Source organism: Lepus europaeus, chromosome 6, assembly GCF_033115175.1.
Source record: "Lepus europaeus isolate LE1 chromosome 6, mLepTim1.pri, whole genome shotgun sequence".
Classification (NCBI taxonomy): Eukaryota; Metazoa; Chordata; class Mammalia; order Lagomorpha; family Leporidae; genus Lepus; species Lepus europaeus.
The window spans coordinates 130,403,322-130,418,636 of NC_084832.1; the positions used below are offsets into that span (position 1 = coordinate 130,403,322).

The following is a 15,315-nucleotide window of genomic DNA, read 5'->3' on the forward strand; positions in this document are numbered from 1 at the left end:
CTAGAACCTGGTGTGCCGGCGCCGCAAGGCGGAGGATTAGCCTGTTAAGCCACGGCACCGGCCAATGACTGATTTTTATGAGCTATCCTGTTTACACCTGGCATTTTCCAAGTTTCTACAGTAACAATACACTACGAGAATGATTTAAAAAGATAAAATTACTTCTAATGGTAGAAAATGAATTTAAAGCCCGTATCTCCACAGGGTGACAAAGATGACTGCTAAGGAGTCTCGGGTCCTCAGCATTACGAGCAGGGAGATCCCAAGCATACCCACCACTCCCATAAGTATGAGATGGAAAACATGCAGACAGCTAGGCTGTGACAGTCACACATGCTTAGCTCACATGTTCAAGTCAGTCCAACACGCACTGACCATCAGGCCTCATATACACAAGAGTGACGGCCCAGTGAGGTGCCAGCCAGCAGCCCTGGAGAAGCATAGAGGCAAAGGCAGCACAGAGATGAGGGGCTAGGGGAGCTAATGACATGGGAGGGCCTCCCTCTGGCTTCTCCTGGAACAGGGCTAAGGAAGCCCCCATTTCCACAACCAGGGCAGAGAAAGTTATAGTAAAAACCAGGCATACAGGAACAAGGGGCAGTGTTCCTAGCAAACGTCCCTGGGAGGGAACACCCTGCTGCATCACTGTGACTCCCCATGTTAACAGTCCTGCTACTACAGGCAGCGGAACAGTGCTCAGGCAAGGACTCTGGGCCTCCTCCCTGGGACCAGAGCAAAGCCGGCAGAGGGAACACCCTGCTGCATCACTGTGACTCCCCATGTTAACGGTCCTGCTACTACAGGCAGCGGAACAGTGCTCAGGAAGGACTCTGGGCCTCCTCCCTGGGACCAGAGCAAAGCCGGCAGAGGGAACACCCTGCTGCATCACTGTGACTCCCCATGTTAACAGTCCTGCTACTACAGGCAGCGGAACAGTGCTCAGGAAGGACTCTGGGCCTCCTCCCTGGGACCAGAGCAAAGCCGGCAGAGGCCCTGAGAGCCCTCGCAGACGAGACCTCTCACCCTTCCCCATCTGCCTCCCAGGCCAGGTGCCAGTTGCCAAGAGAGTGACAGATGACACCCCCTCCTGTACAGCCCAGGAGTCACAGGCAGACCCTGGGAGGCAAGACCCTGAGGAGCCACAGATGGAGCCTTGAGCCCTCAGAGGCAGAGGAAGCCCAGGGCCCTCCTTCTGGGTCACAGCTTCAGTGCTGTGTTCTCCACGTGTTTGCTTCTGCTCTCACCTCACTATTTAGGAAGGATTTGTTAACTCCCAGGCTGCCTCATCTCTGACAAGAGAAACCAAATAAAAGCTTTCTGCCCACCTGCGGACAGATCGTTCAAGCACTTAACATTCACTGACTGCTTCATCTTGTCCAGGACCTGTGAATCAGTACTGCTACCAGCCAGCTTACAGAGGAGGCAGGTGATACACAGAGAGGCTACCTGACTTGACCAAGGTGCAGCACAGCAGGTATTCAAAACACGAACGTCAACAAATGCTCATTGTCAGAACCAGGGTGCCCCTCCAGAGAGACCCTGTGAAGCCGCGTGGGGTCATCTCCTGAGAACTTCAGTCCAGGCCAAGTGCCCTGAATGAGTTTCTTCTCCTCTCCACCCTCACCCTCCCCACCCCCGCCATCATGCGCACAAGTGTGCCGGACGCTGCCTTCTACTACAAGGAGCTGCAGGACCAGAACACAGCTGCGCCCACCACAGCCTAGGAGGGGAGGAAGCCAGCAACTAAAACTGCAAGACGATTCAACTCCAAACCCAGACAAAAAGAAAGGAAGGCAGGGAGGGAGGAAGGAAACAAAAAAAAAAAAATTGAGACAGAAACAGAGAGAGGAAGGAAGGGGGTAGGGAGGGAAGGAATTCTGTGGCTAACCACTCACAAGTACAGGGACGGTTTGGGGCTGAGCTCGGTGTGCTCTGGGCCAGGGAACAGCAGCAGCCCCAAAGCCCTAAAGGCCGGCTCGTGCCTGTGACTCCTTACGACACAGTACAGCCTCTCCATGTGCAAGCAGCCTCGCCCCAACCACATGTTGGCTGTTGCCTCTCCTTACTGTGTTCTTAGAACATGTTTCCTGGAATCTCAGACAACTGTGGCAGCTGCACTCACCTGTGATCCAAGTGGTGAATGGAGAGAATGACTCCTGAATTCAGGTGGCTCTGTTTCAGGGTCACCAGAATAGTGAATTCATGTTTATTTCTCAGCTTCTGAAAACACCGCTCAGCTGTAGCAGTGGATGCCTTTATGCTTCTTGGAGTATCTAAAACAGAAATAAACACATGCTAAGTATGGACTCGAACTCGCTTTCATAAAGTACCTGTTACATGTTTCTCAAAAGACCTACTCAAGGAATAACAGACAAACGCCAAGTGCCAGGCTCTGGGCTAAGTCCTGTGAATATGTGACAGAGTTCACTGTGCTACTGATCGCTCAGGATAGTAAAAAAAGCACATAACTTACTGAACTGGTGTCTCAGTGATCAGTTTCAAAAACGCCACCTCTGAGGCACACAAAGACGACGCACCCACGCTTTCTGTGTAAGTGCTCCTGTGCCCGCGGGCTCAGCTGTGAGCACAGGTGCGCCTTCCGGAATAGGACCAAACCACAGCGCTGGACCATTCGCTCCTCCTGACTCCTCACAACAGGAAGCCAGATTTAAATCCACATGCCGCCCTCCACGCTGGTGCCTTTAGCCAGAAGGTTTGCTATAAATAATGTTTTAAAAGATCACTGAAATTAGTCACTCTCTGCCTTATGTGCAATGGATGCAGTTTTCAGATCAAATCGTCACAGCACATTTGTTGAAATACTAGAGACTGCATTCCTGAAAACTTGTCCCCTGCACTTCCACATGACTAGCTTGAGGCCCAGAAGGTTTTCAGGCCATCACTATGGACAAGAAAGGGCTGAGTGGACAGGGCTAGCCCGCCACTCACCACACACGAGGTAAGAGCAACGCCGGGTGGGGGAGGGTCCCATCCTCCTCTCGCCTGTACCTCTGCCTGCTGAGTCGTTCCCATTGGCCTTTAGCGAGTACAGCCTTCCTGGCCCAGAGCTTTCAGGGCCCGGAGCCGGATCTGCAGAATACTTGTGGCTCCAATCCCCAGCTACTGGGACACCAGGAAGCACATCTCAGTTGCACACTCTCCAGGGCACTTCAGCGGGAACCCCAGAAGTCACCTCGGCGTAACGGACTGCAGGGTCCATCCACAAACCCTCCTTCCAGGCCCACGGTCTAGAGACTGAACATGGAACCCTGGTCAGTGTCCACCACTGGAATGCACGACACCCTCGAGACACCAGAAAGCAGAGGAAAGCACGGACAAGTCAATGCGATGGAAGAAGAGCTATGAACAGACAGAGGCAAACCACACTGGGCCACAGGGAGGGCAGCCCAGCACCTGCAGGTTCACCTGAGGAAAAGGAAAGAATGACTGCCTGGTCACAGGCACAGGGCGGGAGAAAGCAGAGCAGGAAAGTGTGCAACATGGCTGGAAAAGGTGATCAGAGCAACTACTGGACAAGTGTGGACCAGGCAAGGCAGGACTGCAAACCCACGGAATGCTCATCTGTTAAGTTCACTGCCAATAGCAACTCCACCTCCTGGTCAAACTCTCCCATCTGCCATTTGGATTTCCTCAGTGCCAGAATGGGTGATGTGCCATCTGCCTGATCCATCACAGGCCCCCTGTTCAGGACAGGGACCTAAGCCAGGACCAGGAAGTCACGCTCAGGCTATTTGTCCAATGCTTTCAGGGAAAGGAACATCCACATCGCCACTCCTCAGTCACTACCCAAAAGCGTGACCATCTGCAGTTTCTGCTGTGGTTAACACAATGTTTGTCCCCCGGCTGCAGCAGTGGGGAGAGAGGCGGCTGGGGAAGGAATTCCACACAATTCCTCTGACTTCCAAGTGCTCTACCCTCATCAGTAAGCACACAAAGGACGCCTCTGTGAGAGTGATTTCATCTATGCTTGGTTTTAATCCACTCTATTCTGCACAAACGTGAATCTTTCACAAACTGCATTACTTCATTTTCATTTGATAGCTTAATGCAAATTAAAATGTTATAAATATTCATTGTCTTCTGCTTTGGGGCAGGTGGAGCTTGAGCAGCACCCTTTGTCTTTCAGAGCAGGGTGACAGATGGGGATGCAAATGCGAGACACACAGAAAGGGGGGCATGGCCTGAAGGGGCCAGACCCATAGGGATACCCACTGAAAGCAAGGCCAGAGAGGAGCCCCACTGAGAGGAGGGCTAGACCCATGGGCTGGCCAGGGAGCCTGAGCTCACACAGCAAGAGAAACATGAGCCAGTTTCCTTTCAAGGCGGAACTTCAGGGATGAAATGCTCCAAGAAGACTCTGAAGTAGCTGCATGCTCGCCATGACAGAAAACCCTCAGTCTGCGTGGTATTACCCTTGCGTGCCGAGTCAGGTCCGTGGGAGGGTGAAGAACGTTCTCGACTTTGTGTTTTGATTTCAGATGAAATGACATTTCTGCACAGTTGGTTCTCAAGGTGAACCAAGAAAGGCCCGAACAGAACGTGCTCCACCTGTGCACCACAGCTGAAGATGTGGAGAGGGCGATGTGGTGAATGGAAAACAAACCCCTGAAAACCAACTCATCAGGCGCCATGTCCGGCCTGGAAGGTGGCAAGAAGAAGCCCCTGAAACAGCCCAAGAAGCAGGCCAAGGAGATGGATGAGGAAGATAAGGCTTTCAAGTAAAAACAGAAAGAGGAGCAGAAGAAACTCGAGGAGCTAAAGGCGAAGGCAGCGGGGAAGGGCCCCCTGGCCACAGGTGGAATTAAGAAATCTGGCAAAAAGTAAGCTGTTCCTTGTGCCTGAAGTGATGGTGCCCTTGACTGCATCCTAGCCAAACATCTCGATTCCCGGCCACAACATCTTATGCCACTCGTAGTTAGAATGAAGTGTTAAGAGTTAAGTGTTATCTTGGAGCCTGTTGTACATTTACAAATAAAATTTTGTAAAAAGGGGAATAAACCCCACTGTACTTTAAAAAAAAAAAGCCAACTTATCAATCTGCATGTAGGAGAATCTCTTGGGGAACATGAGGGTTATTTGAAGAAAGAAAAACTGCAAACACAAAGAACACTTAAGAAGTCTGGGAATTCAGGTGATCATCACCCTTACCCTCACACAAGGGCTCTTCAAACAGTTCATGGAAATGTGCAACAGGAAAAAACCATGCATGCATTCCGAGTTAGAACAAGTTAAAGTTTGGTGACAAAAGTCCTTGAAATCCAAGCACAGATGTGAGCACTTGTAGATCTGACAGCTTGTACTAAGGCAGGTGGCTCTGAGTGCTGGGGATCAAGCCCTGGCTCAGCTCCCTGAGATGCAGCAGGGACGGCGCCCCATGTGGGAGACCTGAACTGGGTCCCCACTCTCAGCTTTGGCCTGATCCGGCCCCACACATTTCAGGCATTTGGGGAGTGAATCCAAGGATGAGAATCCTATTTCTTTCTCTCAAGTTAAAGAGAAACTGTTTAAACAACGTAATAGAAAAAAGAGACAAGACTATGCTAAAGATGAATCTCACAGCTGGAGACTATGCACACCAATTTACATGAAAATAATCCTTTCATGCCCGAATGGAAGAGAACCAATGAAAAAGTAGCCAACAACACAGACATCATACTTGATCCAGTGTACACAATTGTGACCAAAAAATAAAAGTGGGAGACCTCCTACTTCATGGGTGCTGAAAGTGTTTCGCCAAGATCAGCTGCAGATAACAGAAGTTTCAATGGAAATTTCAGACAAATGGGATCAAGACCTTGAAGCACTTCTCCAAGAACTGCAACAGGAGGTGAAGCACAGCTCTACCAGTAGACTCCTGAAAGTAAAACACAAGCCAAGCAATGGCCAACAACAGGGGGAGGTGGTCCAGTCAAACAACGGTCATGGCAACAATTCCGGAAAACACTCAAGGCGTTTGGTCTGCTACTTTCTGCAGGGCCACGTAACATCTGCTTAGCAGGCAGGTGTTTAGAGGTGAGTCAGACAAAGCTTTAGCTGGACAACAGCTGGGAAACCGTCATCAGAGACCTTCTCCAGTGCCAGCACTCCCGCTCATTCCTGTCAAACAGGAGCAATTCCGTGAGAATTGAGAGCACGCCCATTTCTCCTCAGCTAATAACCTAAGAAAGGACACACCGCATGGCTCAATCCCAGGACCCTCAGGTGCGCTGGCTCCTTAAGTAACTATCTTTATGTAGTGACTTTTTTTTTTTTTTTAAGAAACATCACCTTACTGTGTGTATTTCATTGTCCAATTAACAGAATTAGTACTCCTGACCTCTGCTTCCATCTCGGGATGACAGAACGCTCAGACACATCTCTGAGTCCCCACGCTTATTACTCCAAGAGCCAGTTCTGGCACGAAGCAAAAATCCAAGTCAGAGAAGCCACCACAGAAAGATGACTTTTACTCTATTTTTGTTATCATTAATGTGGCAAGAATTAAGATTTCATTAAGGTCGTTATAAGCAGTTTCTTAACATAGATCCTTGCTAAGAATAGACAGGGGGCACCTGGCACAGTGATCCCGACGCCCACACCGGATGCCTGTGTTTGAGGTCCCATTTCTAGCTTCCTGCTAATGTGCACCCTGGAGGCCAGCAGACAGTGCTCGAAGTACTTGGGTCTCTGCCACCCACCACGGTGACCTGGACGGAGTTTCTAGTACCCAGTTCTAGGCCTGGCTCAGTCCTGGCTGTTGAGGGCAACTGGGGAGTGGGCAATAGAAGACAGTTCTCTGTCATCCTATCTGCTTTTCCAATAAATTTTTTAAACGAGAATCAAATACAGAGAAGCAAAACGTGGGTTAGCTATGAGGATTCCAAAGCTCACCATTATTACGGTGCCATATAATATTCAGAATACATGTAAACTACCAAGAGCCACACACCATCATGGTGATTTTCTGGGCTCCAAACATGAGTTTCCAAGCTTGAAAACTACTCAAAGATATTGGCAATCAACATATTTCTAACAGGTAATCCTGCCTTCCACTCTCTGCTTCTAGAGGACTATACGTGACCATTATTTTATGGACAAAAATCAACATAGACAAATTCCTTTCAATCAGGGCAGACAGGGGCTGGTGATGTGGCATAGCGGGTAAAGGTGCCACCTGCAGTGCTGGTATCCCTCCCATATGGGCACTGGTTCGAGTACTGGCTGCCCTACTTCCAATTCAACACTCTGCTGTGGCCTGGGAAAGCAGTGGAAGATGGCCCAAGTCCTTGAGTCCCTTCACCTGTGTGGGAGACCTGGAAGAAGCTCCTGGCTCCTGGCTTCAGATCGGCTCATCTCCGACAGTTGCAGCCAATTGGGGAGTGAACCAATGGATCGAAGACCTCTCTCTCTCTCTCTCTCTCTCCCTTCTCTTTCTGTTTAACTCCAACTTTCACATAAATAAATAAGCAAATAAAAAAAAAATCAGGGCAGACAAAGCATTTTGATGGCCTCTTCAGAGGACAGATGCTCAGAACAGTGCCCTTGGAAGACTGTACCTGAGCTCCACAGGGAACCTGTACAGGGTGCCCAAGCTGGCTGGGTCTCTGCAACTGGAGAACTCCTTGAGTTTAAAATTAAATTCATTTCCATGTTTTCTAGTTTTAACAGGTATCAATCTTTAAAATCCCACTAAAACTACAACTACTGGCATTCTGAAACAATTATAAATAAATAATGAAGCATCTCAGAAGCAATAACATCGAAATATTCACTTAAAGTTAGAGACTCCTAGGATGGATTAAGTCTTCATACGCAAATGTACTAACAGTTCCTAGGAATTTAAATATCGTGCTATGTATTCCCTCATGTACAAGGTTAACATAGAGACAAAGACTGACTTATTTCTAAAATAAACTGCTGAAATACAATTACATACATGGCGGCAAACACGGTTGCTTACTGGAAACAAGAGGGAGGTTGCAGCTTTAGCTTCCTTTTTTTTTTTTTTTTCCCATAGCTTAATTTGTCTGCTTACTGAGATGTAATTCACAAGTAAAAACATACATACTTAAGGTGTACAACATGATACATTAGCATACACAGACATAGGAAATTACGAGAACATTCCAAATCTATACTCAGCACATTCCCAGCATTATACTGATACCATATTAGTAACTATGAGCTGTACATCAGAGCCCCAGAACCTACTCATCCCATTGCCACCATCTCCCAGCCGGTGGCAACCACTATTCTCCTCCCTGCCTCCAAGAGTTCAAGATTTTAAGATTCCACATATAAACAAGGTCATGCAACATTTGTGTGGTAGTGCCTGGGTTATTAGACTTAGCCTTAGTCCTCCAGATTCACCCATGTGTCACAAATGATAGAAGTTCCTTCAATCTAAAACAAACAGTATTCCACTGTGTATATATATATATATATATATATATATACCATAATTTCTTTATCCACCCATCCTCTGATGGACATTTAAGAGATTTCCGTAATTTGGCTACAGTGAGCATGAGTGAGGGGCTGGCACTGTGGCGTAGTAGGTAGAGCCGCTGCCTACAGTGCCAGCATCCCATACAGGCGCATTTGAGTCCCGGCTGCTCCACTTCCGATCCAGCTCTCCGCTATGGCCTGGGAAAACAGTGTAAGATGACCCAAGTTCTTGGGCCCCTGCACCCAGGTGGGAGACCCGGAAGAAGCTCCTGGCTCCTGGCTTCAGATAGGCGCAGCTCCAGCCATTGCGACCAATTTGGGAGTGAACCATTGGATGGAAGTCCCCCCGCCCGCCCCCGCCTCTCCTCTCTCTGTGTAATTCTGACTTTCAAATAAATAAATAAATCTTAAAAAAAAAAAAAACTTACGTGTTTGCTTCATGTCATGAGCATCCAGACACATACACTGATAAACTGAGAAATGGGAAGCATACACATTAACAAAAAAGGCAAGAACTGCATTTCCATGCTGGTCCCAGCAGCTAAATGGCTGACCTTAACCGAGTCATTTGACTCACATTTTGAAATTTTCATGGATAAAGTAGAACAAAATGTAATTAGAATTAGAGAATACTGAAAACTAAAATGCCTATATAATTTGGGGCTTATAATTAAAGTATTAAATTTTGTATATGCAGACTTAATACAAGTTATTAAGATTATTCCATTTGACTTGTATTGCTGACAACTGTTCACTTGGCATCAGAGAGCACACAGCTCGTCCACTACCCTTTGTATTCCAATTCATTCACCATCATAATGAGCTCCGTAGGTTTAAATTAACTGGCACTTGGGTTTAAGATGAGATTGACACGTTTGGCTGGCGTGAAGCCCTCACACTCCCTCAGAAGTCATCAGAAAGTTACCAACAAAATGGAGAAGGTACCCAGGCAAACAGCCTGCCTTGTTCCTATGTCTTCCTACAACTGCCGTCCTCATCAAGCCTAAGATCAACTGAGCAGAAACAGCAAGCAAGACGATGATGACAGCAATGACATCATCTGTCACAAACTTAACCGACTGTAGATCCGGCACCATCACCGGAAACAGAAGTCTGAACATCATCGTCCGAGCACATTTAACAATTAGTAGTTAGATGGACTTTTACTTAAACCAATCCAAAATGTGGTATCATGCTGAATCCAAACTGGGTATCCACAATTTGTCAGCTCATGTCATAAACCAAGTCTTAAATGCACAAGGAAAATAAAACCAATGTGCTCTCCTAACTTAAAGCTCATATTTCTGCCTTGATTGAAGCCACTTAACCATAAATCAATGAATTGCCTGAATTTTTTTTTTTTATTAAACTTGTTCTTATCCATTTTTCCCTTAGAAATACATGAAAAGGCTATGCTCCCCTGGCGTTGACTGACACCAATTTGTGGTGAATGAGGTAGTGTTTAAATTAACAAATTACTAACCTTTAACATCACAATTTATAAATTCATGAATTAGGTGACTTTTCTTTTTGAAATAACCCTGTCTACAGTTCCCAGCTGTATCTTAAGCATACATACACATCTTAAAGTGTTCAACTACTAAAGGAGGAAATCTAACTGCAAAATAGAAATCCACATAATTTCTTTAAGATTTATTTTATTTATTTGAAAGGCAGAGCTACAGAGATAAAGAGTGAAGGATAGATACACAGAGAAAGAGTTCTTCCATCCACTGGCTCACTCCCCAAATGGCCACAATGGCTGGAGCTGGGCCAGGTCAAAGCCAAGAGCCAGGAGTTTCTTCTAGGTCTCCCACATGGGTGCAGGGGCCCAAGCACTTGGGCCATTTGCTGCTGCTTTCCCAGGCACACTAGCAAGGAGCTGGAATCAAAGTGGATTAGCCGGGACTTAAAAGGATGCCGACATGTGATGCCAGTGCTGCAGGAAGACTATGTCACAATGGCAGGCCTCTGATTCCTTAGAAATGTAAACTGAATGACAAGCCATCCCTTTCTTTTCTTCAAGGTCTAATGAACACAGTCCCTTGGAAGAGACAAACATGTTCTTTCAAACAGTTGGCAACCTTTCTATCTACATGTGTGCTACAATTTGGATGTGGCTCTAGTCCACTGATTGATTAGTGTGAAGAGGAAAGAAAATGTAATACGATCAAGATAAGTTTTCTCTGATGCATCTTTAGTGTTCCACTGATACACATTAATTGATAAGAACAGAGGATGCAGCTCTGTCACATGGTTTTCCATCCAAAAAATGTGAGAGGTATGAACTATGCAAACCTCAGACTGCACAAGCAGATGCTAAGAGGATGTGAGCTAAGTAGCCACATGGACAAAACATGGTGCCCCATCAATTATACAGAGCCCAAGTATTGAAATGGACAATTGCATCTTCCACCCAACGTGACCTGAAACATCAATTTTGGGAGTTTGTTCTGCTTTTATCCTTCTTTAATTATAATAACCAAATTATTTCAGAATAACAAGACAGAAGTATCAGTTATCATGATTAATCACCCTATCAAAATGGAGCTGCACTCCGATGATAATGATTTCCACTGCAAGAAACAAAATAGCACTGTGAAGCACCACGGGCAGGAGGCACGCTGCAGTCCACCTCAGTCAGGGCGCCAGGGGGCTTCCCGTCAGGCCCTGCCTGCTGCAGTCCTCCTCAGTCAGGGCATCAGGGGGCCTCCCGTCAGGTCCTGCCTGCTGCAGTCCACCTCAGTCAGGGCGTCGGGGGGCTTCCCGTCGGGCCCTGCCTGCTGCAGTCCACCTCAGTCAGGGCGTCAGGCCCTGCATGCTGCAGTCCACCTCAGTCAGGGCATCAGGGGGCCTCCCGTCAGGTCCTGCCTGCTGCAGTCCACCTCAGTCAGGGCGTCGGGGGGCTTCCCGTCGGGCCCTGCCTGCTGCAGTCCACCTCAGTCAGGGCGTCGGGGGGCTTCCCGTCGGGCCCTGCCTGCTGCAGTCCACCTCAGTCAGGGCGTCAGGCCCTGCCTGCTGCAGTCCACCTCAGTCAGGGCGTCGGGGGGCTTCCCATCAGGCCCTCAGGAGCCAAGCAGGAACACCAGATCTGTCTCCTCTCAGTCCCAACACCAGTGCTGGGGTGGATGTCAGCTGAGAATGCTCAGGACACTTCACAATTGTCCATGCCTTCCTTCACTCTTTTGCTGTGTAAAATCAGATTTTAAAAAGAAAAAAAGAAAAACCAATTCAGCCCAAAATCTGGATGCCTACAAAGTGGTCCAGAGCTATGCCTTCACTATGTTTTCCCCTCTTTAGCACAAAGGAGAAGCACTGTGACCATACTCCCGGGGTTCAGCACAGTCGGGATTTCACATCATTAGCCCAGCTTCCTGCCAGCACTCTGCCCTTCCCGAGCATCACAGCTGGGCATCTCCTGCACACTCTCGTTAGTTTTCAGTGGGGAACCTTGTTCTGTTCCTTGTCTAACTGCTCAAGATGCCAGTCACACATCGTCAGATGCACTGACTTTAATCTCCTTGAAGCCAAGAGCTTTGTACTATACTTCTCTTCTACCCCAACAGTTGCCAGCAATGAGAGCACAAGACAGAATGATTCAGCAAATTTTTGTTAAATGGACTTTTTTCCAAGGTCTGGAGGATAAACAACGAGGCTCTGTTGGTTGTGTGAATAGAAGACACCTCCTGCCCCTGCTAACGCACCACAGAAGCCAGGTCCTCAGCGTGGGTCCTGTGCAGCTCGGACAACACCTGACCACCTCAGCACACAGACTGGAGCCTGCCGCAGAGCTTTAGACAGGGCCTGGGAAGCATGACCCTGCCAACGACCAGGCCCAACGAGCTCATTACTCCAGGCTAGGAACGCTGAGTATATGAGTGGAGTTTATTTTTTTAAAAGATTTATTTTATTTATTTGAGAGAGTTACACAGAAAGAGAGGAGGCAGAGAAAGAAGTCGGTCTTCCATCCGATAGCTCACTCCCCAATTGGCCGCAATGGCTGGAGCTGCCGATTCGAAGCCAGGAGCCAGGAGCCAGGAGCCAGGAGCCAGGAGCTTGCTCTGGGTTTCCCATGCAGGTGCAGCAGCCCAAGAACTTGGGCCATCTTCTACTGCTTTCCCAGGCCATAGCAGGGAGCTGGATAGAAAGTAGAGCAGACAGGTCTCAAACCGGCGTCCATATGGCATGCCGGTGTTTCAGGCCAGGCTTTAACCCACTGCGCCACAGTGCCAGCCTGATGAATAGAGTTTAAAATTGAATGTTACATCCCTAATGAACATAGATGCAAAAATCCTCAATAAAATTCTCGCCAATAGAATACAACAACACATCAGAAAAATCATCCACCCAGACCAAGTGGGATTTATCCCTGGTATGCAGGGATGGTTCAATTTTCGCAAATCAATCAATGTAATACACCACGTTAACAGACTGCAGAAGAAAAACCATATGATTATCTCAATAGATGCAGGGAAAGCATTTGATAAAATACAACATCTTTTCATGATGAAAAATCTAAGCAAATTGAGTACACAAGGAACAATCTTCAATACAATCAAAGCAATTTATGAAAAACCCACGGCCAGCACCCTATTGAATGGGGAAAAGTTGGAAGCATTTCCACTGAGATCTGGTACCAGATAGGGATGCCCACTCTTACCACTGCTATTCAACATAGTTCTGGAAGTTTTAGCCAGAGCCATCAGGCAAGAAAAAGAAATTAAAGGGATACAAATTGGGAAGGAAGAACTCAAACTATCCCTCTTTGCAGACGACATCATTCTTTATTTAGGGGAGCCAAAGAACTCTACTAAGAGACTATTGGAACTCATAGAAGAGTTTGGCAAAGTAGCAGGATATAAAATCAATGCACAAAAATCAACAGCCTTTGTATACACAGGCAATGCCACGGCTAAGGAAGAACTTCTAAGATCAATCCCATTCACAATAGCTATAAAAACAATCAAACACTTTGGTATAAACTTAACCAAGGATGTTAAAGATCTCTATGATGAAAATTCAAAACCTTAAAGAAAGAATTGGAAGAGGACACCAAAAAATGGAAAAATCTTCCATGCTCATGGATTAGAAGAATCAGTATCATCAAAATATCCATTCTCCCAAAAGAAATTTATAGATTAAAAGCGATACCAATCAAGATACCAAAGGCATTCTTCTCAGATCTAGAGAAAATGATGCTGAAATTCATATGGAGACGCAGGAGACCTCGGATAGCTAAAGCAATTTTGTACAACAAAAACAAAGCCAGAGGCATCACAGTACCAGATTTCAGGACATACTACAGGGCAGTTGTTATCAAAACAGCATGGTACTGGTACAGAAACAGATGGATAGACCAATGGAACAGAATAGAAACACCAGAAATCAATCCAAACATCTACAGCCGACTTATATTTGATCAAGGATCCAAAACCAATCCCTGGAATAAAGACAGTCTATTCAATAAATGGTGCTGGGAAAACTGGATTTCCACATGCAGAATCATGAAGCAAGACCCCTATCTTACACCTTACACAAAAATTCACTCAACATGGATTAAAGACTTAAATCTACAACCCAACACCATCACATCATTAGAGAGCATTGGAGAAACCCTGGAAGATATAGGCACAGGTAAAGTCTTCTTGGAAAAGACCCCAGAAGCACAGGCAGTCAAAACCAAAATTAACATTTGGGATTGCATCAAACTGAGAAGTTTCTGTACTTCAAAAGAAACAGTCAGGAAAGTGAAGAGGCAACCAACAGAATGGAAAAAAATGTTTGCAAACTGTGCAACAGATAAAGGATTAATAACCAGAATCTACAAAGAAATCAAGAAACTCCACAACAACAAAACAAACAACCCACTTAAGAGTGGGCCAAGGACCTCAATAGACATTTTTCAAAAGAAGAAATCCAAATGGCCAACAGACACATGAAAAAATGTTCAAGATCACTAGCAATCAGGGAAATGCAAATCAAAACCACAATGAGGTTTCACCTCATCCTGGTGAGAATGGCTCACATTCAGAAATCTACCAACAACAGATGCTGGAGAGGATGTGGGGAAAAAGGAACACTAACCCACTGTTGGTGGGAATGCATACTGGTTAAGCCACTATGGAAGTCAGTCTGGAGATTCCTCAGAAACCTGAATATAACCCTACCATACAACCCAGCCATCCCACTCCTTGGAATTTACCCAAAGGAAATTAAATTGGCAAACAAAAAAGCTGTCTGTACCTTAATGTTTATTGCAGCTCAATTCACAATAGCTAAGACCTGGAATCAACCCAAATGTCCATCAACAGTAGACTAGATAAAGAAATTATGGGACATGTACTCTATAGAATACTATACAGCAGTCAAAAACAATGAAATCCAGTCATTTGCAACAAGATGGAGGAATCTGGAAAACATTATGCTGAGTGAAATAAGCCAGTCCCAAAGGGACAAATATCATATGTTCTCCCTGATTGGCGACAACTAACCGAGCACCAAAAAGGAAACCTGTTAAAGTGAAATGGACACTGTGAGGAACGGTGACTTGATCAGCCCTTGCCCTGACTGTTGATGTATTTTTGTTTGTTGTACTTATTATTATTGGTTGAATTCTGTAATTAATATACAGTTATTCTTAAGTGTTGAAACTTAACTGAAAAGTGATCCCTGTTAAATATAAGAGTGGGAATAAGAAAGGGAAGAGATGTACAATTTGGGACATGCTCAAGCTGACTTGCCCCAAACGGTAGAGTTAGAAGCATACCAGGGGATTCCAATTCAATCCCATCAAGGTTGCATGTACCAATGCCATCTCACTAGTCCATTTGATCAACTTCTGTTCACAATTGATCATAATAATAGGAC

At 46.3% G+C, this 15,315-nt stretch overlaps 1 protein-coding gene and 1 pseudogene across 2 annotated transcripts in view; one reads left to right on the top strand and one right to left on the bottom strand.

Moving 5' to 3' along the window:
• Nucleotides 1-15,315, bottom strand: part of NELL2 (neural EGFL like 2) — a 482,922-nt gene that overhangs the window by 281,216 nt on the left and 186,391 nt on the right. For both annotated transcript variants that reach the window (XM_062195104.1, XM_062195103.1), the window contains exon 4: nt 2,123-2,273. In XM_062195104.1, coding sequence (XP_062051088.1) covers nt 2,123-2,273 — 151 coding nt within the window. The remainder of the gene's footprint in view (nt 1-2,122; nt 2,274-15,315) is intronic.
• On the top strand, nt 4,651-4,845 carry LOC133762015 (translation machinery-associated protein 7-like; annotated as a pseudogene).